This window comes from Paroedura picta, chromosome 14, assembly GCF_049243985.1.
Source record: "Paroedura picta isolate Pp20150507F chromosome 14, Ppicta_v3.0, whole genome shotgun sequence".
In the NCBI taxonomy this organism is placed as follows: domain Eukaryota; kingdom Metazoa; phylum Chordata; class Lepidosauria; order Squamata; family Gekkonidae; genus Paroedura; species Paroedura picta.
The window spans coordinates 19,990,669-20,017,661 of record NC_135382.1 but is presented as its reverse complement, the minus strand read 5'-3'; the positions used below and the strand labels follow the sequence as shown (position 1 = coordinate 20,017,661).

At 49.4% G+C, this 26,993-nt stretch overlaps 1 protein-coding gene across 6 annotated transcripts in view; it reads right to left on the bottom strand.

Moving 5' to 3' along the window:
• Positions 1 to 26,248, bottom strand: part of MTSS2 (MTSS I-BAR domain containing 2) — a 77,630-nt gene extending 51,382 nt beyond the window's left edge. Inside the window, exons 1-2 of one of the 6 annotated variants that reach the window (XM_077309727.1) lie at positions 25,411 to 26,248; positions 372 to 433 (exon numbers count right to left, since the gene is read on the bottom strand). In XM_077309727.1, coding sequence (XP_077165842.1) covers positions 372 to 433; positions 25,411 to 25,479 — 131 coding nt within the window. In that variant the 5' untranslated portion in view covers positions 25,480 to 26,248. The remainder of the gene's footprint in view (positions 1 to 371; positions 434 to 25,410) is intronic. The other 5 variants (XM_077309725.1, XM_077309726.1, XM_077309730.1 and 2 more) reach the window with 5 other exon arrangements.
• Between the last annotated feature and the right edge of the window lie 745 nt (positions 26,249 to 26,993).

Sequence of the window (26,993 nt, the reverse complement as noted above, 5' to 3'; positions counted from 1 at the left end):
GATTTGGAAGAGGGCCAGGGAGAAAACAGACAGGAGCCCCTCAGCTGCCTAAAGCACCCTTGCGTGGCACAGAATGGCCCCACTCGACAGTCAGGAGAGCTTCCTGTGGGGCGGGGTACAGTGAAAATCAAGATGCCCAGTTCTGGGCAAGACACCACATTCTGAGAGTAATCCTGTGCTTGTGGGACGGGAAAGACTTATTTTCTCTCTGCACCCAACACAATCAACAGCTCAGTTTCCGTACAGCCATATGACACAGAAGCGTCCTTTAAAATAAAAGCCGGGAGGAGGAAAGACAAACAGGCTGGCAGTCCCTGGGGGGAAAGAAGCAGCTAGTTAAGTGCCCAGGCAGGCTCTAGAGAGGAACTCACCGCAGCTGGGAGTGGAGTTTCGTTGCCTTGGAGTTGAAATCTTCCCAGATGGGATAGGAACTCTGGAACAGAAAATGAGAGGGGGGAGAAGAGAGGCATGAGAAAATACGTAGGTGCTCTGCATTCACGACCCTAGCACCTGAGAACAAACGTTAAAGCAAACAAAACCTGTCTTACGTTAATATGGAAAGCGCAGCCGGTTTCACTGTTTGGTGCTCCCTGCTTGGGAAAAGTCCAATGCTGACCACTTTTGCAGCACAGATGCCCCTGGAAGAAGCATCCTTTTTGGTCTGTGTTCCTGACCTCTCCTGGGGATGCAAGCCGGCCGTTCTTCAATGGCCCATCGAGGATGCTGGGCTTTAAAAGGGAAGCCAGGCCAGTTGGCAAACTCAGATTAAGCAAAGTCCAATAAAACGGAAGCCCTTTAACGCACCACTTTGCACAAGTCCTCCAGAAATTTCCACCAGGCTCGTTGTTTTAAAAAAATCCACAAAAAAGGGGGGTGCAGTGGGATACCTGCCAGCCACACCCTCGGCTCCCTGAACTCAGCAACCTGCACGGCATAAACAACCTATTTCTCTTGCCCACGTTCTTTGCCTGGGGTAGTTATTTCATTCAGAGTAGCTAAGGAAAGGTGTCCAAGTCCTGTGCCAGTCTCTGCTGGCAAGGCCGAGGAGGGGATATTGAAGTGATTAGACTTATCTGCATTAATACTCAAAAACTAAGAAAAGAAAAGTCACAGCCTGAAGGTCTTTGGGTGCACCATGGGTGGGGACTTGGAGGTTCCCTAGAATGACAGCTCATCTTCAGACTAAAGGGATCATTTCCCCTGGGAAAAATGGCTGCCTTGGAGGGTGGACTCTATGGTATTTGTGCCGCATTGAGGCCCCTCCCCACCCCAAATCCCGCACACTCCTGCTCCACCCCCAAGCTCTCCCCGTATCTCCTAACCCAGAGCTGGCAACCCTAAACATGGAATAATAGTGAGACTACGATATGGGAGGCCTGCATGCAAATCCCCACTTTGTTACGGAAACCTGCTGGGTGAGCTCAGGCCAGTCACACACCCTCAGCCTAGCCTACCTCACAGGGTGGTTGTTGGGATGTTAAAACAGAAAAGGGGAAAGCTGCATTGGTTCCCCACTGAAGAGAAAAGAGGTGCATGTATCAATAAAAGGCCAGAAGCGAGCAAGCTACTTCTCAAAATACTGTCTTTAATTTTTCCCCACTGAAAGTCTGGGCACATTGGGTGTAGGGGGGAGAGAATGAAATGAAACCATTCTTTCACCTTCTGTTCTCAAACACTGATTTTTGATGTGCACATACTGGAGAACCATGCGACCACATCAAAACTAAGTTTGTTTGTTTAAATAGAGATTATTCAGTAATGTTCTAATCCCTAAAACAAAAACTGAGCATGCCCCAATGCAGACACAATGCACCCAGAAGAACATCCTAAATTGAGAGGAACACCACATTTTCCTGAGCACCAGCTGCTTTGCATATTGCAAACTCAGCATGCTGCCCTTCTCCAATGAGACCGTGTGACAGAGTGGGGGCTGAGTTTGGATTGGCTAGTTTCAGTTCCTTTTCTTTTACAGCATCTGGAGATGCTATTTCCTGCCCTGGTGTGGAATACTAGGATTTTCCACGATGACTTCCCAATATTATTTTGTAGGGATGCCAATGGACCAAAACATTTTCGACTGCCTCACTTCTGTGCCTTTAGTAGCCTCCTTGGAGACCCAGGGTTGTATCGTGGTTAGAACGCTGGACAAGGATCTGTGAGATCCAGGTTCAAATCCCCCCTCTCCTGTGGAATCCCACTGGGTCACTGGGACCGCTCATACACACTCACCCTAATCTACCTCACAGGGTTGTTGTAAGGATACCATGCAGGAGAGGAGAAGGATGTAAGGGGTATAAATGAAATAAATAAACTTAGGAATCCAAACTAGCAGTTGAAGCTTTTGCTGCATAGAAACATCCTCGATTACTTAAGTCTGGAGATGAAGCAGTTGCTAAAGGTAAAGGACTTATCAGAAGCTGGCAATGCTGGACAGAACTGAATTCATCCACCTTAGCTGTGGCGAGTCTATGAAGACAGCTAGATACAGCTCAGGTGAAAATGGAAGCGTGATAAGGTCATCAGCAGGGACGAAGGAATAAATGAAGAAACAGATGCCATATTCCTTGTTGGAAAAGATGGCGGGGAGGGGAAAATAGTACGCCTTTCCTTGCCAAGGACTCTCACTATTTATTGCTTGCACTGGTGAAACTGAGCCCACTAGAAGAAATTGCAGAATCAGAACTTGAAAGTACCAGATGGTCCCATTTCCGACAGACAAACTGGCAGCACGCTTTGAAGAGAGGGGGCTGTTTCCATCTGGGCTTTCTGCGAGGGACAGAAGTAGGACCACAGCAGACCTAAAGAAAGACTTTAATACAGGGGTAGTCAAACTGCAGCCCTCCAGATGTCCATGGACTACAATTCCCAGAAGCCCCGGACAGCAAATGCTGTCCGGGGCTTCTGGGAATTGTAGTCCATGGACATCTGGAGGGCCGCAGTTTGACTACCCCTGCTTTAATATCATCCCTCTTTCCTGGCTTCATTGCCAGAAGCCCATCCTCTTCACAGAAGATTTCTTCAAAAAATAAATGCAAAAATGGTTATACTGGAGGGAGAAGGCAACTGCGTCCCTTCTGGTGATACCCTCTGTTTCAAAGCTACGACACCTAATTATTGATATAAAAGGTAAAGGTATCCCCTGTGCAAGCGTTGAGTTATGTCTGACCCTTGGGGTGACGCCCTCCAGCGTTTTCATGGCAGACTCAATACAGAGTGGTTTGCCAGTGCCTTCCCCAGTCATTACCGTTTACCCCCCAGCAAGCTGGGTACTCATTTTACCGACCTCGGAAACATGGAAGGCTGAGTCAACCTTGAGCCGGCTGCTGGGATCGAACTCCCAGCCTCATGGTCAGAGCTTCAGACTGCATGTCTGCTGCCTTACCACTCTGCGCCACAAGAGGCTCTATTATGGATATACTCCCGCTTTATCTCTAGTGTCACAGCATTCCAAACTTCAGTTCCTACCTTGCTGGCAGAATGTTCTCTCTCTCTCTACCCCCCCCCCAACTATTTTGCAAATTATTTTGAAATCTTGAAAACTACCGGGAACTGGATTTAATGTCAAACGGGGAGGGGGCAAAACACAAGCTTTGTAGTGCCTAATTGGAACAACATGTGGTGCTGGGATGGTAGACAGATGTACCTCTTGCAGTCAAGTTTTCCAGATGCACTTTGGTTGGGAGGCAACACTTTTTGGATGTGCAGGACAGCGAGCCATCCTGCAACTCTGCAAGTAAAATCCTCCAGAGCGTAGCTGATCTGGTCAGAGTCACACAGCGGGCTTCTGCCAAGGGACTTCTGCCCACTGTCCACACTTTGCACCAAGTATCTGAATCGGCTTGGAGCAGCAAGCACACCATTCAAGACACAGGGGGCTACCCAATCTGGCAGCTGAAGAGACTGAGGCAGCTTTGCCTCCAGCAGTTTCTGGGTCTCACCAAAGGGATTTCATTCATGCTTGCCCTCGCTCTGTACAGCTCCAGAGGAAAAATGGGGGTGAGATGGGGTAGAGAAAGGGAAGAATTCTGGGCCAGCTTCAACCGTGGTCTTGGATCAAACTGCTCTCGGGTCTCTGGACACCCCTGCTATGGAAGCAATACAGAGGGAAGGATTGTTTGTGGATTCCTCTAGAAAGGATTGTGAAATTTCCAGAAACGATGAATCTATAGAAAAGATCCCCCGCTCCCCCATTTCCACTGGAAAACACAGACCCTTGGCAGGAAACTGAAATATACGCAACACTTATTTTCACAAGCCTAAACTTAGTTTTACTACTTGAACAACAACAAAAATGCACCATTCTGAACTCGGCTGTAAATAGAAAACAATCTCAACACTTCAGAGAAAGCCAGAGCTGCAAATGCCTGCATCTGTTGCTATCACAACACACTGTAAATCAATTTTTGCCATCTGAGAAATGGGGGGAGGGGGGGAGACTTGAAAATCAAAAGCACCAATTTTGCAGCTAGGAGAAGGAAGTATTTTGTTTGGACAGACAATCTTATGAAGTCATAGTAGGATTACCAGCCTATTTTGCTACTGGATTACATGTCCTAACTTTAATACTGCATTTTCACCACATATGTTATGATTGCATACTAGGGGCCAAACCTGTTGCATTCAGGAATACCAACGAGTGCTAGACTGGGGGGTGGGTGGAAGAACTCTGTAGATGGCCTCCCCCTCCTCCTCCCCCCAGGACCTGGAAAGGCTGAAGGCACCTGTTAGGGAACTCACCAGCAGGGGCAGCTCTCACTCAGCAGGGATCTGCAGCCTCCAAGCCTCAGAGGGAAGTGGAAGGAGGAGGGGGTGGTCATGGGTGGGGGACGGAAGGTGATTGGCTGGCTGCTGGACAGACAGGCAAGCTGGTTGGAGGAGGAGGCACTCAGGGGTGGGACAGCCACCCTGAGTGCGCAGCCACAAAGCTTCTAGCAGGCAAGGAGGGAGGGATAGGACCTTGGATAGTCTCCTCCCAAGAGGCTGTTTTCCAAATATATAAGGGAGCGAAATAGTGTTAAGGATTTTTATATGAGTGAGTAAAATCTCATCTTAAGAGGCTTTTCACCACTCATTGCCAAGAGGGGAATTAGCAGAGGCTTCTTTTACCTCCCTTAGTACACCTCCCAATTTTTAATTTTTCTGTTGGGGGGAAAAACTGGAAAAACAAACCCGAAAACTCTCATTCCTCAGTCTAATTACTCACAGTAACTTCAGTGTGTTTACTCATATTTTGCTGCCAACTGAAGTTGGACATTGCATAAGCACAAATTCTGGGACATGACCATAATACAAACGAGGGCCTGTGGGTTATCGCTCTATTCCAGACTTCTAGGCTATGCATTTCTGCCCATTCATGGACAGCTTGAATTTCAAGGGAGGGAGAAGATGGATCCCTGTGGAAGCCAACAGAGGCTATCCCAACAAAGCAGCCATCAGAATCCCAAGAGCAGCCCTGCAGGATTGGGGCCATCTGATCCAGCAGAGACCAGTTTGATCAGGGGTAGTCAACCTGTGGTCCTCCAGATGTCCATGGACTCCAATTCCCATGAGCCCCTGCTAGTATTTGCTGGCAGGGGCTCATGGGAATTGTAGTCCATGGACATCTGGAGGACCACAGGTTGACTACCCCTGAGTTAGATGCCTCTAGAAGAAGAAGAGTTGGTTCTTATATGCCACTTTTTCCCTACCCGAAGGAGGCTCAAAGCGGCTTACAGTCGCCTTCCCATTCCTCTAAAACCCCCACAGACATGACATGCAAACAGCCACACTCTTCAGCACCTGCTTCTGAGTAAACAGAATCGCCATGTCCAGAGGCAGTAAAGCAGGGCGCACATAAGAGTTTCATGCCATGTGCAAGCAGAACCGTTGAAGAACAGTCCTTTAAAGATCTCAGCTACCCAAACATCATGCAACACAACAGATTTACTAATATCAAGAATACTATTTTGCCAACCATTTCCCAGGTGTAAACTGCTGACCGTATCATTTCCATCTTCATGCCCACGGAGGATGCTCGATTACCATGCAAGCAGGAAAGAGGGTACCAGATTACTGCCTGTTCAGCAAATTCAACCCACAAAAGGGCAGAGAAGACAGTCATGTGCTGGGAAAGGAAGACAATTTCTAGGACATGGGCTAAACTCATGATGTCTGGCACTCTGCCCTTCTGCTATGCATCCAAAGGGGCATTCGTCAGCCAGGATGGACACACCTTCCCCACAGAGGAAGTCATCTGCACAACCGCTTCACTCCTGCAAGTTTCCAATTTTTCCAACGGGCAAATTGGGGGAAGCCCTCAGATTTTCAAACTTTCATCCTGCCCTTCCCCAAGGGTATAGGGTAGGTTACAGAAAAATTAAGAGCACGATCCAAACATTTAAAATCTCAGCATGGTTAATTATAAAATTACATTATAAAATACATCATCATCATCATCATTATTATTATTATTATTATTAAAAATGTAATAAAATCCAACTAATTATAGGCTAACTATATAGTTTGCCCTGTTCTGCCTCCTGTCCAGGGAGACATTGGGGCAATATGAGAGTCGGCTTGATGGAATCCGGACTGGAATCAGGCAGGGAGGTAAGCTGAAATTAGATAAAACCCCAGGTCTCAACCGTAGGCCTGGTAGAACAACGTTTTCCAGGGCCTGTTGAACTGCTTAAGGACCTGCGGGGCCCTGGTCTCACCTGGCAGAGTGATTCCCTTGCCCGTCCCCAATTCATCCTCACTACAACCCAGTTGTTAGGCTGAGTATCTGAGCTATTTCACTGCACAGCAGGGATCTGAACTTGCGTGCTTCCAGCCCCATCATCACACCTGCTCTCCGCTTAATCTCATAGAATTGCAACCAACAACATTCTTCAGACTAGAAAGGTGGTCTGCAGTCAATGGATCGAGACCCTCAGTAGGGTCACCAGTCCCATCCCCACCCTGCCTTTTGGAAGCACGTGCTATTAACAGAGCGATGGTGTTGAGCAGTCCCCAACCCCTGGTCCGCGGCCCAGACCACAACTGCATTTCAGCCCCATTCACAAGGCACAGTGAGCGCATGTACAATCTGTGTACAATGCACACTTGATTTTTCTTTGCATGCACATTGAGTTATCTTCAAGTTAATCCGATTCACATACAGCTGAATGTGTCATTTAAACCAGGGGTAGTCAACCTGTGGTCCTCCAGATGTCCATGGACTACAATTCCTATGAGCCCCTGCCAGCAAACGCAGGTTGACTACCCCTGATTTAAATCCCAGATTAATCTAAGTAGTGGTTCCCAGTCTCATTTCTTATGAGCAGGTATAAGCAACAGCATACAGGCTGTAGGTGTTCAGTGTAACTTGAGAATGGGGCTTTTATGATGATTTATTCGAGAATCAGAAATGCAAACTAGAAGATTTCCTTGGGATTGTATGACAAATGCAAGTCGGAGAAAATGTCACTGCAGCTATCTCCTAGCTAGACACAGGCTTCCAAGAAGGAAGTTACTCCAAACTAATTTCTTTAAAGTACAGTGCTCTTTACTGAGGATTGCAGAGCACCATTCTGTTTGTGGAACAACATTCCCTCCAGAAAAATCTGAGACAATTTACAAATGCAGCAGGCCAGGCAGTCGGTGTTGCTGGTAGACTGGCCTATGTCAGTTTAGGAATGGGGCAACTCTTGAACGCTGTTCCAGTAAAGGGCTTGATGTGCAGAGGAAATGAGCTACTGCCAAAAATAAAAAAGGGGGGAGGGGGAGAAAACACCACCCAGAAATGATACCAAGAAACTTTACAGTGACAAATTTGGCACACTGAAGATGGGCCAGTTGAAGGTGACATTTCAGCCCTCACAGAGGGGTGCGGAATGGAATCATACCTGCTGGCCCATCTTCCACAAATTTTCCGCAAATGTAAGGAACTTCCGTAAGCAGAACAGAACTTTCCAGCCTTCCGCTCTCCCACTGCAGAACATACGTGGAGTGCAAGAGATGCTTAGAGACAGCATGAAGGGCTAAGTGTCTGTAGCAGGAAGGCAACATTGGGGGAAATAACATCTCCCCATCTCTCAGATCTTGGAATTTAAGTAGAATCAGTACGTAAGAGGGAGACCTCCAAGGAAGCTTCTGCAGTGGAAGGCAATGGCAAACCACCTCTATTCATCTCTTGCCTTGTGAAAAGCCCTTGCTGGGATTGCCATAAATCAGCTGTGATTTGACAACACCCACCCATCCGCACTCCTTCCATTAGCAGAAAATTTAGGCTGGTTCCAACCCCTTGTGTTGAACTGGTCCTCTGTAGAACAGGGGTAGTCAACCTGCGGCCCTCCAGATGTTCATGGACTACAATTCCCATGAGCCCCTGCCAGCGACTGCTGGCAGGGGCTCATGGGAATTGTAGTCCATGAACATCTGGAGGAGCACAGGTTGATTCCCCCTGCTGTAGCAGACCTGCTCTTGTTCTTCTGCATATGCAGAGTGGGGACTTCTCAATCCCCCAAGACTGGTAGGTTTTGTCTGTTACCCCTCAACCCCTTTCAGTCCAGGCAGGTGTCCAAAGCCCCCCCCCCCCAATTCCACTCTCCCCTGCAAGTGAGCAGGAGCCAGGCCTTTAAAAGGAAAGGCTGCCCTGGCCCCAGAGGCATCTGTTTCTCTCTGCCCAAGCTGGTCTCACGCAGCCAACAATGTGCCTTTCATTCCCACTGCTGCCATCCTAAACTCACGCTTCTCCTCTAGACAGGCCAGTCGCCCTGTCTGCAGCCCAGACTCTCTGGAAAGTGTGAAGTATCCCGTTTCCCCCACCCAGGGGAGGGCAACCGAACAGTCAGGCACAGAACCCTTCATTCCCCAGCTCCTTGGCTGAAATAACCCGATTACAGAACTGAGGAAGTGAGAAACGATGCCCTGTAGCCGTCAGAAGAACTCAAGAGCATTGGCAGGGAGAAGTCCTGGGAGCTCCTGTCTGTACTTTCCCATTCTATTCTCCACTGCTGTTTTCTTCTCCAAACTGTTCTTACTTCCTTTGCTCCTCATATGCTCCATTTCGCACTGCTGCAAGGTAAGCCACACCACTGAACTGATGAAGCAGTCTCAGCACAGCATACAGCGGCACTGCTTGCAGAAGGGTGCTTTGAGCCACCAGGTATCCAAATCACAGCTGCAAGAGACCCCAAAGGGCCATCCAGTCCAGCCCTCCACCTTCTTGGAGCCTTAAAAAGGACACACTCCTGACAGGTGCTCATCCAATCTGCTCCTAAAAAGTTCCACAAAGGAGATTCCACCACCCTCCAAGATAGCATCTTCCATCTACAAGCATCCCTCACCAGGAGAAAATGCTTTCTAACATTTAAGCAGAACTTTCTTTCCTGTAATTTATTTTATTTCATTTATTTGGATTTTTATACCGCCCATTCTTTACAGCTCTGGGTGGTTTACATGGAACATTATGTAACTTTACATGGAACATTATAATAATCTATAACATTATATTTGAACCCATTGGTCCTAGTCCTTGTCTCTAAAGCTGCAGTAAACATGTTGGCTGCTCTTCAACACATCTACCCTTCACGTAGTAAAGCACAGCGACCCTACAACACCTTGCCTTGCTTGTCTCCAAGCTACACATGCCCAACCTCTCCTCCTAAGGCCTGGATTTCCAACCCCTTGACCATCCCAGGCACCCTCCTCTGAACACATTCCAACTTGACAATATCCTTGAACTGCAGTGCCCAGAACTGGACGCAATATTCCAAATGAGGTCTAATCAATGTGGAATAGAGCGGTATTATAACTTCCCTTGCTTTAGATCAGGATTTCTCAACCAGAATTTTGTGAAACCCTGGAGTTTATTGAAGGCTTTGGAACGGTTTCCCGAATGGGTGGAAGTTAATTAATTTTTAAAAATTTGTTAAACATTTATTGGGCGATTTATTGAGTGACTAGTAATCAAGCCCGCTGCAGCTAAATGCAGCGGGCGCTAGGACTCACCGACGGCGGCGGCGGGCTGGTCGTCGTCGTCGTCGGTGGCGGCGGCAGCAGGCTTCTTTGGGCAGCAGGCAGGCAAGCTCCGTCGGGCGGCGGGCTGACGCGGCGAGAGGCGCTTCGCACCTCTCGCCGCGTCAGTCCGCCAGGCAGGGAACCCTCGGCAGCCGCTCTTCGCGCGACTGCCGGGGGCTCCCTCGGGCGGCGGGCTGACGCGGCGAGAGGCGCAAAGCGCCTCTCGCTGCATCAGTCCGCCAGGCAGGGAACCCCTGGCAGCCGCGCTTCGCGCGACTGCCGGGGGCTCTCTGGGGCGGCGGGCTGACGCGGCGAGAGGCGCAAAGCGCCTCTCGCCGCATCAGGCCGGGAGCAACTGCAAGCTGCGCTGGGCGCGGCTCGCAGTTGCTCAGGCTGGGAATCGGAGGGACCAATCGGCAGGCGCTTCGCGCCCTCCGATTGGTCCCTCCGATTGTCTGTCGTGAGGAAGGGTCCAACCCGGACCCTTCCTCATCACGGACAAAGCCCACCTCAAGGGGGCTTAACGAATTATTTAGTCCGTGGCGCCACGGGCTGTTTAAAGATATGACCCTATAGTGTCACCTTGACCTGCCTCCCTCCCAAAATGGCTAATGGTGGGACTGGAAGGGGCGGGAAGACGAGGGTCCCCAGGTGGATGTGTACAGTTATGCTTCCCAACCATATTCTACACGATTGCGCCATTTCTGGGGTTTCTCGAAGCCTGGAGAATTTCAAGGGTTTCTCAATGGTAAAAATGTTGAGAAAGGCTTTTCTAGATTCTATGCTAGGTATGTTCTGCCTGCCCACCCCTGTACAAGCTGCTGTTCACCCAGATGATTTCAAAGGTCAGCATGCAGCTTCCATCAAGGAAAAAATAAAACAGGAATGGTTTTAAACCCCAGCAGTCAGAAGTCTCACATCTTCAAGGTGTTTCTAGTGGTGCTTCCTGTTGTAGTGCCACAGTTACAGCTTGGAGTAACACCTGGAAACTTCCTTGTCAGCTATCTCAGCAACAGCTAGTTTGAGAAAGAATTCGACACATACACACTCTCTGCAAGACAACACCTGGCTTGCAAAGGACTTTCTAATTTGTCAACTAGAAAGGCCATTTTTGGGTTGCTTCTGCGGTTGATGAGTTTGGTGCAAATCAAGCGGAAAAGGACACAACTCAATTTATTTTCTTTACAAGAAGCTTCAACCTTTGGTGGCCACTCTGCAGGGGCTGCTGACTAGCACATGGTGATTAGAGAAATGTCTGAAGATTTTGAAGCCATGAGGAGGAGAAATGTGAGGGGTTCTTTTTGCTCTTTTTTTCTAGGGGGGATGGAAAATTCACAATACTTATTTTCCTATCAAACGTAAACATGTTTTTCGATTTAACCAAATAGCATGCATAGTATATAGCTTACTTAACATGTACACAGTTAGCATATTTATGGGATTTAGGAGCATAAATGCCTTTCTACAAGCAAAATTGCAAACATACCCACCAAATGCTAAAGCAGGAGAGAGTTGCATATGCCATACTCAGTGCTATCTGGAGCACATTTTATTTAGGGAAAAGGAAAAAAATACATTTCAGAGGAATTTTATTTAAAGCTCCATTAATTTATCCAGTTTTTCCAATGGACAAATTGGGGGGTGGTGGGAGGGGGGAGTCCTCAGACTGTTTGCTGCTATATGTTTTGAATGAATAAAAACGTATCTTAAAAATCATTTCACTGCTCTCAAAAAAATTAAAATCAAAGGTGTTGCTTCTAATCCCTTCCCCCCTTTCCTTTATTCATTATTGGAAACATCAGCAAGAAAAAAATAATTCATAGGATTTTACAAAATTGTGTTTCTCCCATTTCCCTTTGTATCAGAAAAAAATCAAAGAAAATATTTTGGGGGAAATGGCAGGTAGATCTTTTCTCTTAGCAGTGATCTACTAACCAAGAATGTTTGATGTTTTGAGTTCTACCAAAGGGAGCTTCAATGCTGGGTGATTTTGTTTTGCTTTTAATCTGAAAATGGAGTGCCTTAACCCAGATACTAACTATATCTACAGTAGAAGGACCCACTCATTGATAAATAATACATTTACTTTTTTAATAATTCGCAATAACTATTTAGCCTATTTATTGACTACTTCCCTCCCCCTACAGTTCAACAACAACAACAATATCAATACAATATTAAGACCAGGAAAGAAGTCCTGAGATGAAAAATAGGGCTGTGTATTGCTAAAGCCTCTCCCTAATTTTCAGCAGTGGGACATGCAAATTCTCACACAGATTCTCTGAGCAAGACACAGATCTAAGCCCACTAGCATGAAGGAGGCTTCTTGATCCATGTGCCGTTGTTCCCTAGATGTCTGAAATGTGTTGCTCATCGTGTGCTCCGTATCTGCCCATGATGTAATTCCCAGGGTCCTCGTTTGCAGTTAAGAACCTAACAAATGGCCAAAAAGTCTGCTTCATATTACTGAGATAATGAATACAGGAGCACAGCTAGAAGCCAGCTTTGGCAGGCCACGCTCCGACTGCACAGCTGCAAACACTGGCATGCTGCAAAATCTTGTGTACCTGAGCTACACTGCAAGCAAAAGTTCCTTCCCTAAGTGGGGTGGGAGAATGTTAATTTCCATGGATGGACACCCCACTGAAATCATATTAATTCATATTACAGATAACAAAATATTTATTCCTAAACTTACATTATCTTGGGCAAGTGGATACATGCTCACTTATGGTGAGTATTTTCTATGGATAACAAGGAAAGGGGGCGTTTGCAGGTTGGAGGTGACTTCTGTATGGGCTCCAAACTTTTGCTGGGTGATTTTGCAGCATGAGAACATCAGAAGAGCCTTGCTGGATCACACTGGTCCATCTGGTTCAACATCTTGCTTCACACAGTGGCCAATCGGTTACCCTGCAGGGCCAACAACAGGGCACAGAGAAAGATGCTGCCTCCTGTCACTGGCATTCAGGGTTTTTCTGCCTCTGCACACGGCAGTAGCATGCATTACTTTGCCCCTGCATGCATTTAAATAACCCCCTCCTCAAGAACATTTTAAAATACAATTTGAGCTTATAATTCAGGTTTATTATTCTTCCAACATCAGGAGTAGATTCATTCAAGGTGATGCCAAAGCAAATCTGGTATTCTTCAACCAGCCCTGATAGGTCATTTTGGAGGATTCGGTCAGCCTATGCTATCCATTTGATGCAAAGCACAGCACCGATTTGGAATCTTTTGAAAAAGCTCACCTATAAAGGGCATACAGCTGTGCCTCCCCCAGCCCTCACAATTTTGTGTCACAATCCAATTTAAGGATTGAGGGAGTCAACAGGCCAAGGCTGTATGCAGAATATGCAAACTTTCCCAGCTGTTTTAGGGTCCAGGATAATAAAAAAATCCACCTGTCTTCTCCAGGGGCCCAGAAAAACTAGACTCCTGGAGTTCACCACGACGGATACAGCACTCGGACCTCCTGCCAACAAGACCGAGCCAGTAAGCCACAGCCAGATTCTTAGGAATCTGGAAGATGCTGGCTCCATCCGTAAGAGGAGGACAAGCAACCCTTCCTTGGCCGAGTAGCCTCATCTCCTCCCCGCTCCATCTTCTGCTGCAGGACAAGACAGAAAGGCAGGGAAGGATGAATGACTAGGGATCGCTGCCACATCACCACTCTGTGATCTGGCAGGCAAGAACTTCTGCTAAGCAATACAAACAAGCTGATGATGATGGACTGGAGAAGAACTGCTGCTAAGCACTCCTCAATTCTTTTGGAGATTCTGGAGTGCTGCAAAATCTTGTGCACCTGGGCTACACTGCAAGCACAAGTTCCTCCCTCTCTGTGTGGCTACACAGGCAGAGGTGGCCACTTTTCAGACATGCCAAGTCACAAGGAGATTTACGGGGTCCCCAAAAAGTTCAAGGGTTGTATGTGTGTCTGTGCTTTCCAAGAACGCTAAGGTGATTTTTAATATTCCCAGCCCTCAAAAGTCTCCACATTCAAAATGGATCCGGGAGTTTGAGTCGGAAATCTGAACAGCACCAATGGCTAATTTGTGGGTCTTTCCATTTCTGGCCCTTGAGGCGTTTATTTCCATAGCTGAGGAGGGGGACCATGCAGCTCAAGACAGACAGGGGTTTGGAAGGAGGCACGTGAGGGTAGCAGACCAGGGCACTCCGGCTGACACATTCCAAGAATCTGAAGATTTGCAGGCGGAGAAGAGTTTCCATTTCTACAAGGCAGAATGCCTAAATATATCCATCCACGGGTATTTATAACATCCATATGAGGGAGTAATAGACATAGAAGCTATAAATAGTCTTGGGATAACGCTGATGTCCTGCTCCTAAAGCAGCATCTGTGCAGCATTACAATGGATGCTCCAAGAAATGAGCACATAAGCACAGGGCTGTACGTGAGTGCAGTTGCATACATCTCTGTATGCAATTTTTTTCCAGCTCTGAAATGCACTGTGGCCCTAATATCCTTTCAGCACTGAAATATTAGCCTGTTGGTTCTTCCTCAACCCAAACAATACTTTTCCCTTCCAGAGTGAAGTTCTGAAAACACCTGCCTCCATCAAAAACTACCAAGGAGAGTGCTGACTGGCCAGCACCTGTTACATCACCCAGGCAGCTTTCTTTCCCTCTATATTGCATGTGGTAAAGGTAAAGGTATCCCCTGTGCAAGCACCGAGTCACGTCTGACCCTTGGGGTGACACCCTCTAGCATTTTCAAGGCAGACTCAATATGGGGTGGTTTGCCAGTGCCTTCCCCCACCATTCACCCACCAGCAGCAAGCTGGGTACTCATTGGAAGGCTGAGTCAACCTTGAGCCGGCCGCTGGGATTGAACTCCCAGCCTCATGGGCAGAAGTTCAGATGGCATGTCTGCTGCCTTACCACTCTGCGCCACAAGAGGCTCAACTGCATGTGATAGGACCATATAAATGAATAAATGTACATGTGACTTGTTAAAGGTGGGCAACCCATGAAGAAGGTCAAGGCTGACAACAGAACCAGTTATACCTACATGCTCACGTATATGCTTGCCAGCCAAAGTGACAAATTGAGTGGAAATCAGGCTCGTACAAGGACTGCGGGACCAGTGACATTCTCATTGCAATATTTCAGTTATAGCCACACTTAAAGGCGCCATTTTTGCATTACCCCAAAGACTCCAGGCATGGTTATTGGGTGTCCCAACATCTCCTTGTCTCCTGCTAGGGCTGACCACCTGGCCTCTGCAACCAGACAGATGGCTCCAATTTCAGTTCAAAATACTCCCTATCCAAAAAGAAAAGAAAGCCATTTTAGGCATGGATTTTGCAGCCTCTTCCCTGTTGGAAGAAGGTGGATGAATAAGCCACCCACTTGTGGCTTCTGACACACCCCACACAGAACACATCTCAGTGTCTGAAATTCCAGGTTGTGGCAGGGACCAGGAGCGCTTCTGACCAGCTCTCCCTTGCAGGCTTCTGATGGTTCAGGCCTAGCAAGCATCATCTATGTCTGTGTCATCTGTAGACCAGACTAATAAGTAGGGCTCAGCAACATTTGAGATAACGCAAAATGCAGAAGCATGCTCACTGGGCATGATGCTATTGATTTCAAGTGGCCACTGGAACCCAGAACACTTAGATTGGGATACCTGCCCTATACTGTGTTAATATGCCGCTTTTCTCTACCTGAAGGAGTCTCAAAGCGGCTTACATTCGCCTTCCCTTTCCTCTCCCCAAAACACACACCCTGTGAGGGAGGTGAGGCTGAGAGAGCCCTGATATCACTGCTTGGTCAGAACAGCTTTATCAGTGCTGTGGCGAGCCCAAGGTCACCCAGCTGGCTGCATGTGGAGGAGCGGGGAATCAAACCCGGCTCACCAGATTAGAAGTCCGCTCTCCTAACCACTACACCAAATTGGCTCTCTAGCACATGTACTAAAAATGTACTAATGTACTAATAATAACAGTCCAAAAAGTTTATTTTGGAAAGGCAGAAATCCTTTGGAATGGCTGGGAAAGTACAAGTTCCCACACCTGCTCTCTGTAAACACACTGGCATAACCCACAGGCTTAAACTTGTGTTTCCATTCAAAAAAACGACACGTATTAGGACAAGCCAGTCTTTTCTGCAGAACACTTCAAGCAAAAAGAATCATGTCTGAACAGGCCCTCTGCCATGGGGTGTTTAAGCATCAGGCTGCATCAGGCACCTATTCCCTTCACCTGTCGACTCAGCTCAATATTACTGCTGATCATGTTATTTTACAGACTTGGTACGGAAAAGGTGTGATTTCACTTACCAGGGCAGCAGTGAACACCCTCCCCTCCCCCTCTGAGCCAGGCCACTGCTCTGCCCGTGCAAAAAGAACACAGCTGGGCCTGTTGGCCCCAGCCAAAACCACCCAGAGTCTTGCAGCACCTTAATAGCTAGCATGCAACAAAGCCAAGTCAAGATCTGAGCAACAGGAACCATTCCAAATGAGCGACACAGAGAGTACACTCGAGAACTACAAAAAGGGTAGACAACTGAACTCTGGAGTAAAGCAAAGCCAGGAAATAAGAGGGATCCTAACTATGAATGACATCAGCATCTCCAGAAGATGAACATAAACAAAGATAAGGCATTTCTGGCCTTTACAAGGGCTTGCCAGAAGGAAGTCTGCTGCTTCTAAGGCATTCTAATCCACAGGAATATTTCTCTACATAAATGCAACGAAGGATCAAAACTCTATGAGGTCAGTGCCTTCCAAAAAGGTAGATTCAAACGGGTAGCTGTGTTGGTCTGAAGCAGCACAATAAAATCAGAGTCCAGTAGCACCTTTAAGACCAACAAAGATTTAATCAAGGCGTGAGCTTCCTCAGACTCTTCTGACAAAAAGCTCACACCTTGAATAAATCTTTGTTGGTCTTAAAGGTGCTACTGGACTCTGATTTTATTCCAAAAAGGTAGTTTCCTTTGCTAAACCCTATGGCTGCCCTTAGGAACCACATAGACAAAATAGGATTTCACTAACTGAAACACTAAAAAATGTGATAGACGTAGCCTGCCACCCTACAACAAATTTAAGTAAGTCAAACAATGAAATTAGGAGAACACAAAAGCAACATTCAAAACAACTGCACGGTCAAATTGCTAGAGAAATATTTTTAGGAATTACAAGTCAAGATATACTTTTGGGGGGCAGTAGAGCTGGTACCTTCTAGGGATGAAAAGGCAGCCCTTGGGATATTTCCCACAAAAGTTTACAGAAAGCTTTAACTTCTCTCGTGGCTGATATTATTTCTTCTTTATTAAAATATTTTTAGCCTTCTTCCCACTCCCAAAGTGGCTTATATCCAGATAAAAACCTCAGCCACAAAATACAATAAGCAATAACGCAAACAGAATGCACACTAGATCAGTGTGCAACCAGGCAACATATGCTTTTGTGTGAGAAACCCAGACTGACAGATCTATCTACCAGCTGTGCTTATCTCAGGGTCACAATTAAATAAAATGAAAGCCTGTATTTTAAAGCCTGTCCATGGGGTCGTGATGGGTCGGACACGACTTCGCATCTAACAACAACATTTTAAAGCCTATAAGCCTTATAAAATGTAAATGGCTGGTGACAGATTTGCTTCCTGGAGAAAGGAATTCATTCATTCATTCATTCATTCATTCATTCATTCATTCATTCATTCATTCATTCATTCATTCATCTTATAAAAATGTAAATGGCTGGTGACAGATTCATCCATCCATCCTTCCATCCATCCTTATTGGCATACTTGGAATTCTGTCACCTTGGTGCCACCACAAAAAAGGCCCTGTTGTATGTGGCGGCCTGTCAAACCTTCAATGGTGGGGGGAAATCACAGAATCATAAGAGTAGCAAGAGGTCATACAGGCCATCGAGTCCAACCCCCTGCTCAACGCAAGGTCAGCCGAAAGCATCCATGAAACTGGGCTTTTATAGACATCCTCAGTGCCCAGCAAGCAGCTCCTGCTGGAGCAGACAGCCCTTAAGATGCCCTGATTTCAAACCACCTGGGGTTTTAAGGGTCCAGCTGAACACTCTGAACTGGACTCACAAACAGGAAATGATACGGTCTGAGAATTGGTGCAATATGCACCAAGCAAACTGCCCGAGAACAGCACTCAAGCGGCCGCATGGTCAAACACCCGAGATTTGAGAGCAGACACATACAGGGTATGCTCTGGTAATCCAGTCTGGAAGCTGCTGAAACCTTTGTGTAACTGTAGCCAGGCCAGATTCTTGGCATTTGAGTAGGCATCAGGATACACAAACCTTCGTGAGAAGCAAATCTGCAAAGCCAGAGAGCCATGAGAAACTCACACTGCCTCCACTCGCTGAAGCTTACGGCTTTCTGCTGTTAAGTAGGGTCCCACCATTAATAGTTATATTTCTCTGAAGATGCACATTGTCAAAAATAACGCTCTGAAGCAAGTGGGCTCCTTGTAGCAGGTGGAGACTGTTCCAGTTTAGAAAAACATCCTTGAAAAGGAACTGTCTAGTAGCTTACTATGCCTTGCATGTGAAAGCCACTCAGCAGAAAACATCGAAAAAGCTTTAACACACGGAACATCTGCCTTTCATTTAAAATAGAAGCGTTAATTCCCCCCCACCCCCAAGTCTACCACAGTCTGACAAAAGTCTATCACAGAGAAACGTTCAATGTATGAAAAGGAAGGAAACCTGAGCAAGAATTGTCTGCACGTGATTTCCCACAAGCGTGGAGAAGCCTCCTCTTCTGGCCACTCCCCAAAAGGAGGATCCCTTTATGCAAATGAGCATATCACAATATGGGTCTTGTGCTGAGTCAGCACAACACCATCTCCTCTACCTGGCAGCAACTCATGGAGACCTCAGGAGGACAGAAGGTTGGTCCTTCCTTCCCCTCCGATGCCTGCGACCCAAGATCCAATCACTGACGATGCCAGAGACTGAACCCCAAATCCCCTTGCAGCGGGCTGCTTGAGCACCAGCACGTGGGCTCACCGATTCACTGGCTGCCTTGTTGCACTCAAGAGGGGAATTCGTACTTCAAGGGGCTTGATAGGAATCCTGCCCCACTGGCTTTGCAGCAAAGCAGCCAGCACGAAACGGCAGGGTCCCAACGTCAGAGGCAACCCCCGCCGGGGAAGCCTAACTGCTCACCTGGCGCCAACCTGGCTCAGTTCCTGCTCAGGTGAACACCTTAAAGCTCTCTGATGGCTGCTTTGTCACTGACTACAAGTCTCTTCCTCACACACATACACCTTTGTCCGCAACACTCCTAGTTCTGAGCAAGACTGGCCCTGGAGAAAGAGGGAGGGGTGACCCCTCACCCTGCTCCACAAGGGATCAGACTCGTGAGCATTTTCTCCATTTTACCTTCTCCCTTGGAGGCAGAATGCACTGTGCTGTGCCTACGGACAGGGCCACCGTATGCAGCGCAGCCTAGAATCCGAACGCTGGCACCAAAGTGGGCGGCCTGAAAGCAGCAACGGGTGAAGAATCCTTTGTTCAAATTGTAATTTGGTTGCAAACCTCGAGGAACACTTTAAAAAAGTTTTCTTTTTATCAGACCCCTGAAGTTATTCTACATTGTACTGGGAATGTTTTGAAAACTTGCACTCTCACAGGGCTTCCCTGCAGCTGTTTCCCATTCTGGTCTCCATCCACCCAGTTAGAATCATAGAGTTGGAAGGGGCCACACAGGCCATCTAGTCCAACCCCCTGCTCAACGCAGGATCAGCCCAAAGCATCCTAAAGCATCTAAGAAAAGTGTGTATCCAACCTTTGCTTGAAGACTGCCAGAGAGGGGGAGCTCACCACTTCCTTAGGCAGCCTATTCCACTGCTGAACTACTCTGACTGTGAAAAACTTTTTCCTGATATCTAGCCTATATCGTTGTACTTGAAGTTTAAACCCATTACTGCGTGTCCTCTCCTCTGCAGCCAACAGAAACAGCATCCTGCCCTCCTTGAAGTGACAACCTTTCAAATACTTAAATACTTTCAAATACAGTTGAAAGAGATTATCTTATAAAAAGAGTCCAGGACCTGAGCTGCAGAGGCGGCCGGGGCGATATTGGAGCCGAGAGGCTTCTCTCTCGTATTCCAACCTTGAACGCTTTGCATGTCCAAAGGAGAGTGCTTGATTAATATGAATGCATCCTAAATGGGTCACGCACACTGCGCATCCTCACACAACCACCTGTAAGCAGCAGCTTCGTGCAGCTTCATGCACCTACCATGATAAACATGGCTGCCTGTGTGAAATGTAGCAGATATAAAGTTACTTTACGATGATGCATAACCTACCCCCCCCCATGACACTGGAGCACATGTAATCCAAAACAACCAGCATGCTTGGGTTGCCACATGTTCATGAAACTACCCAATCAGCTGCCAAGCCGAATGCCAACAACTGAGAAAAAATGATCAGTGTATTCATTTGCTTCATTCATTGTCCACATTTCGCTGCAATTTAGAATGAAAAGTGGCTTAAGGCATTGTTCTCTCCTCTGTTTTAAACTCCTAACAACCCTGTGAGGTAGACTCAGCCAACCATGTGCGACTGGCCTAAGGGTACCCAACAAGCTTCCATGGCAGAGCAGGGGTTTGACCCAAATTTTCCTAAATCCTTGGCCAATACTCTAGCCACTACACCAGTGGTTCTCAACCTGGGGGTCGGGACCCCTTTGGAGATCAAAAAACCCTTTCAGAGGGGTTGCAGCAGGGTGAGCAGTTTGGCTTGGGGGGGGAAGTAGAGCGTTCATCTGTCTCGAGCAGTGGAAAACTGTGAGGTCGGCATGGCAGGACAAGAGGCAGAACTGAACTGAGAAACCCTGGGGAAAAAACAATGTATATACAATCATGAACCATGGATCTTCACGCCATTGGTCAGTTTCGGTTTAATTTCTGTGAAAGAACCCTTGCATAATGTTAAGGATGGGGGTCTCCAAACATGAGGAACTGTATTAAAGGGTCGTGGCATTAGGAAGGTTGAGAACCACTGCACTACACCCTGCTAGCTCCCTAAATCTACACCATGCCACTGTATGGGGTACTGAACCCTGACATGCAGAAATTACAAATTCCAGGGAAGCCCAATGTAACCGGGAGATTCCGGGGAACGTCTGATGGGACAAGTGGTCTTTCTTAACTTCTTTATTCTTTAGAAACCTCTGAAACATTCTTCAGGCTTCAGAAAACCCCAGAAGAGGCGCGATCATGCTGAATACGGTTGGGAAGCAGAGCTGTGAACAAGTCCCCCCTTCCCATCCCCCCCAGCCCTATCATTGGCTGTTTCGAGAAGAGGCGGGCAGGTTGACATGGCCATATATATGGTCATATCATCTGATAAATGTTTAACAAATGTATAAAACATATAAACAATTAATTAACTCCCACCCATTCAGGAAACCCTTCCAGGGCCGTCAAGAAATCGCCGGGTTTCACAAAAGCCTGCCTGAGTCCCTCATTCCTGGCGATGAGCAATCTGTGGTCCAGAAACATGCCAATGAGTCAGGCGAGAAGTTCTCTTTGCTCCTCCGCGGGGCAGCTCACAGAGAAGGCTGTTCCTCTGCCAGACAAGCTGTTTGAACAAACTGAAGGCACCATTTATTAATCTACACTCCCCCTCCTGACCGAGCAGCGGCTCAAGGCTGGCTTAGCAAGTCTAAGTCACACCCCATAAATGTGTTAAACAGTTTGTGCCCTGCCTCTCTTCACAGGACCCGGCCAGGGCAATCCATGTAACAGTCACCTCTAGGTTAGACTTCTGCAACTCAGTCTACACGGGGCTTCCCTTGAGACTGCTCCGGAAACTCTAGCTGGGTCACAATGCAGCAGTGTGGGGTCCTCGCGGGGACCCTGTGGAGGGCACACATGACACCAGTGATTGCCCAGCTGCACGGGCTCCACATTCAAGTTCAAGGTCTTGGTATTAACCTACAAAGCCCTAAATGGTCTGGGACCAGTGTATCCATCGGAATGCCTTTCCCACTACAACCCCCCCCCCCAAGAGGTCATTAAGATAACCGGACCAAAACTGGCTGGTGATCCCTGGAGGTGAAATTGGCCTCGACCAGGATTAGGGCCTTTTTGGTCTTGGCTCCGGCCTGGTGCAAACGCTGGCAGGGGCTCATGGGAATTGTAGTCCATGGACATCTGGAGGACCACAGGTTGACTACCCCTGGAGTACCACCTGGATTTACTGTATTTGGATCTCTCAAAAGATAACAAAAGAGAGAAGAAAACAGTAGAGAAAAAGAACAAATATATACCATGCTGTTGCAGATGCAGCATACCACAAAGGGCTGAAGGATAGCCAGCCAAAAATACTGGGGGGGGGGCATTGTTCATTCCTTTTAAATTGTCTCCAAAAGGGTTGGATGCTTGCAAGAAGCTCTTCCAGCTCCATCCTGTCTGGTGTAGGGGCTGAACTGCTGGATTAGGAAATGGAAGATCCAGGTTTGAATCCCAGCTCTGCCATGGAAGTTTGCAGGATGACCTTGGGGCAGTGCCCTTCCTGGGCCTAATCTACCTCACAGGGTCATTGTGAAGTTAAAATGGAACACAAGAGAAGAAAAGTGGACTATAAACAAACAAGCATAAGCACCTTGCCCTCATTTGAATAACAACAACAATAATAGCTGCAAGACAAAAGTGATGCAATGCTCCAGTCGGAGCAAGAGGAAGCACAAGGCCCTGGATGAGACCCAAAAGGCGGAGGGAGGCCTGCCTGGAGCCTCTTAGCTGGCCACTCACATCAGGAGGATCCAGGCATCAGCCAGAGGCCAGATACTGGCTCAGTGCTCCTTTCCAACCTCAAGGGATCTCACTGCCAGCTAAAGCAGCCAAGGGCCAGAGGAAGGGAGATCAGGAATGGGCAGGCAGGCAGAGCAAGAGCTGGCACAGACCGCAAAATCAGGCAATCTGCCACAACACGCTGCCCTTCCCCCAGAGTCCACGTTTTTCATTTCTGGAAAAGAGAACAAGTTTTGGGCCTTCATGTTTGAAGGGTGATTTCTAGTAAATGCCTAAACCCCAAACAACTGAGGGGAACGCCAATTTCTTTTACTTCTGGTTTCCCCACACAGACAGCACCTCTTAGAATGCCAACAATATACAGCCCAAAATAACCGCAATTCCTGTCAAAGAGAAAATTCCTCCAGACTGAACAAAGAAAAAGGAATACGCGTGTTTCTCGATAAAACTGATGACAGCTACAGCATGCTGTATTTTAACACCAAGGCGTAGACTTCCTGGTTTGGAAGGGCTGATTATAACCTGGCACAATCCGGAAGGTGTGGGCATCCTGCACCCAGTTTACCCTCCAGCAAGAACCGCAGCTGAGGTTGTGTGAAAGGGACAGAATCCGGCCCTCTCGAGTCCTCAGGGGGCAGAACAGAAGTCAAATCCAGGACTAGTCAAAGTCTTTATTATTACGGTACTAGACCAGTAGTGAAATTACAAAATACATAAAAACATCTGGCATTGACAAGGTACATAAAAGAATCATTGGTAACTAAAATAGTATAAAATTTTAAAACATTCCAGCTCTAAGAATCATTCTAATTTTAAAACTCACAAGCATTCTCTCGAGCAATTGAGACTATCTCTGCCTAAGTTGCTCAGGAATCCACCAGAGGACCGGTCCAGCCCCATATTCTGATGCAGCAAAAGAATCTCTTTCCCACAAAGGCCCTGAAACCCCAAAACAGAAGCCAAAGCAGTCCAGAGACTGGAGCGCCTGATCAAAACAGAGGAGCCCCAAGTTCAGATGCCCATGTGGCCACCTCAGCATGATGCTCTTTACCCCACCGCGCTGGGTTATCAGGAGTCCGACATGGGAAAGGGAAGAACCACACACACACAAGGAGCTTCTTGAGGAAAGGTGGGATGAGAATTAACCTGTACAGCAGGGGTAGTCAACCTGTGGTCCTCCAGATGTCCATGGACTACAATTCCCATGAGCCCCTGCCAGCGTTTGCTGGCAGGGGCTCATGGGAATTGTAGTCCATGGACATCTGGAGGACCACAGGTTGACTACCCCTGCTGTACAGCCTCCCTGAGGGCATGGGCTCCTACTTCATCCTTCTTCCGTAGGTCCAGTGAACTTCCGGGGAATCCCTTGGCAGCAGTGCTCCTCCTGACCCTGAGAAATACACAGCTGGGAAGCCCGTGGTAAAAGCACAACTGTGTCAGGGAAAAGCCCACACCTCCTTGAGAAACAGGTAAGGGAGGGTCACCTTCTTGTGCTGCAGGCCTCAGTGCCCTTGACAGGTCTGAAGAGCTACAAAGCAAAGCTGGGCTCATGGGACTCTCAACCAGGGGAAAGTATCAGCACCAAGCACCTCCCCAGGCCAAAGGACCATCTGAGCCAGCCCAGCCCAGTCACTCCCTGGCCTCCGTCCCTCCCGGATCACCAATGGCTCCTACTAGAGGGTAAACTGGAGGCAGCAGCCTTGGGCACGAGAGTTTCTGAAGCGCCCAAGGAGTGAGAATCCGGGGGAGGAAGGTCAACTAGAAGGCACGGAAGCTCAGTTGCCCCCAAGACCCCCTGGATTCCCAAAAGTTGGGAGGAAGGTTCTGGTGTTTCTAAAGCAAAACGGAGTCTGTCTGCCTCTTTTCCTGCACCTGGTGGGGCTCTGGCCCAACCTCACGAGCAGCACCAGCCCTCCGGAAGAGCAGGGTCCTTGTGCGAGTGGCCTGGCCAGGCACCAGGGCATCTCGCTGAGGCTGGGGAAAAGGGAGCCCAGCGGCCAGGCCCCACGGAGAAAGGGGGCACCAAAGGTGCAGACCCGCCAAAGCAACCCGAACGGGGCAAACTTGACGATTCCTTACTCCAAAACTAACCCGATTACCCACCCCCCCCTAACAATATCCAGTATGTCGTGAAGGTCTGCTGCTTTCTTTGAAAAAAGCCTGTACAGAAGACACCCCGGCGCCAGGAAAGCTCTCTGCACATGCCCAGGGGCACTCTTTTTGTGTTGACCACCCAGAGGGCCTCCAAAGTTGGCATCAAAGCAACCAGCAACCCGGCTTCCCCAGGCGGAGCCCCCAGCCCGTTGCAATTGACTTGCCCTGCCCACCGACCCTCCTGAACGGACAGATGGGGTCTGCCTGCAGGCTGCCCCCGCCGCCCACCAGGAAGCCCCGATGGCGGGGAGGCTGGCCGGCCTCCTCGCCATTCCGCTGCCTGGGCGCGGGGCGACGGCGGGAGGAGCGCTCGGCAGCCAGACCCGCCCGCCGAGCCGGCAAAGACGAGCAGCAGCAGCAGCAGCAGCTGCGGGAAGCGGCCGGGAGGAGGCAGCGCTGCCCTCCCCTTCCCTCCCCCGGGTTGTTTACCGGGCTGGAAGAGGCGCTCCTCCTGCGGCAGGCGGCCCCCCCAACCCCTGCCCCAGCCCCCCCGGCGGCAACCCCTTTGCTCACCTTCATGTCGTTGACGATGGCTTGGAAGAGGCCGCCCAGCGCGCCGCACTCCTTCTCCACCGTCTCCATCGCGCGCCGATGCCCGCAGCCAGCCGGCCAGCGAGGAAGGGGAGCGGCGGTGGCGGCCCCCCGGCGGGCGGGCGGGGACGGGGCGGGAGGAGGGGCGGCGAGGCCCCCCCGGGCGGGCTCCCGGCGGCGGCGGCAGCAGCAGCAACAGCAGCAGCGGCCGCACCTCGCCTCGCCCTGGCCAGCGCCTCGCCCGGGCTTGTGCTCAGCGGCGCGCCTCTTTCAGGCGCGGGAGGCTGCGCGGCGCCCCGCGGCAAGAGCCATGGCGGTGCGGGCCGGAGGGCGGCAGCCTCCAGCGCACAGGGGGCCTCGAGTGCCCGACAGGGAGCCGCGGAGGGGCGCACAATGGAGCCGAGCGCCTCGCGCGGGGCTCGGAACAGCCGGCCGGAGGAGCGAGCCGTAATCCGAGAGGGAGGAAGGAGGGCGAGCGAGGGAGGGGGGGGGGGCGCCAGTCACGTGGGCGGTGCGGGCGGGGGGCGGGCCGCAGTCGGAGGCTCGCGCTCCTTCCCGAGGCAGGGCCCGGAGCGCCGCGGACCGGGCGGCTGGGCGGGGAGCGCGCTGGCCTCTGCGGCTGGCGGCTACTGCGGCTGCCCGGGGGGGCTTTGGGCGCCGGTGCTGGGCCCGGTCAGGCTGCTCCTCCCCGGGCGCTCCTCGGCCAGGTCGGCCGCCGCTCCTCCGCGCATCCCCGGCGCCGCGCCCCCTCCGTCGAGCTGAATGGAGCCGGATTCACGCCCTCGCCTCCGCTCGCCTCCCGCATCACAGGCGAGCGGCGACGGGATTCGTCCCCGTGCCAGACGGGCGGCTCCCGCGCCGCGGCAGACAGGCTGCCAGACCCGCTCATTAGGCGGCCGAGGGGCTGGGAGGCGAAGCGGGCGAACGAGCAACTTGGGGGGCTGCGCAAGCCTCAGAGGCCCACAGCGCTCTTTGGCAGATGGCAAGAGAAGGTGCTCGCCCACTGGCGTCCGGCTCTGGGCTGGACTGCTGAAATACTGACCCGACGGGCCGTGACTTGGGAAGAGACTCAGTTTTCACTGCCGCGAGCTTAGCAGCACGCCCCATTGGATGGTTGCCTCCTGAACGGCCCAAATGACTTAAAATCTACAAGAAGCAGCTCCCCCCCCCCAGCCAGGGCCCTGCAGAATGGAGAAAAAGACAGTGGTGTGGTGGTGAAAAGTGGTGGCCTGGGAAACAGGGTTTGATGCCCAATTCCTCCTCCACATGCAGCCGGTTGGGTGACCTTGGATGAGTTACAGTTGTATTAGAGCTGTTCTTATATAGCAGTTCTATTAGAGCTCTCTCGGCCTCACCAACCTCACAGGGTTAGTTGTGGGGAGAGGAAGAGAAGGTAATTGTAAGCCGCATTGAGATACCTTTGGGTAGTGAAAAGCAGGGTCTAAAAACAGCTCTTCTACCAGATTGTGGCTGGCTTGGAGGAGGGGTGATGATACTCCTCCAAAGACCATGGTTGCTCATTCATTTGCTCCCACTGCAGAGAGCAGAGGGCCTTCCTGTTGAGT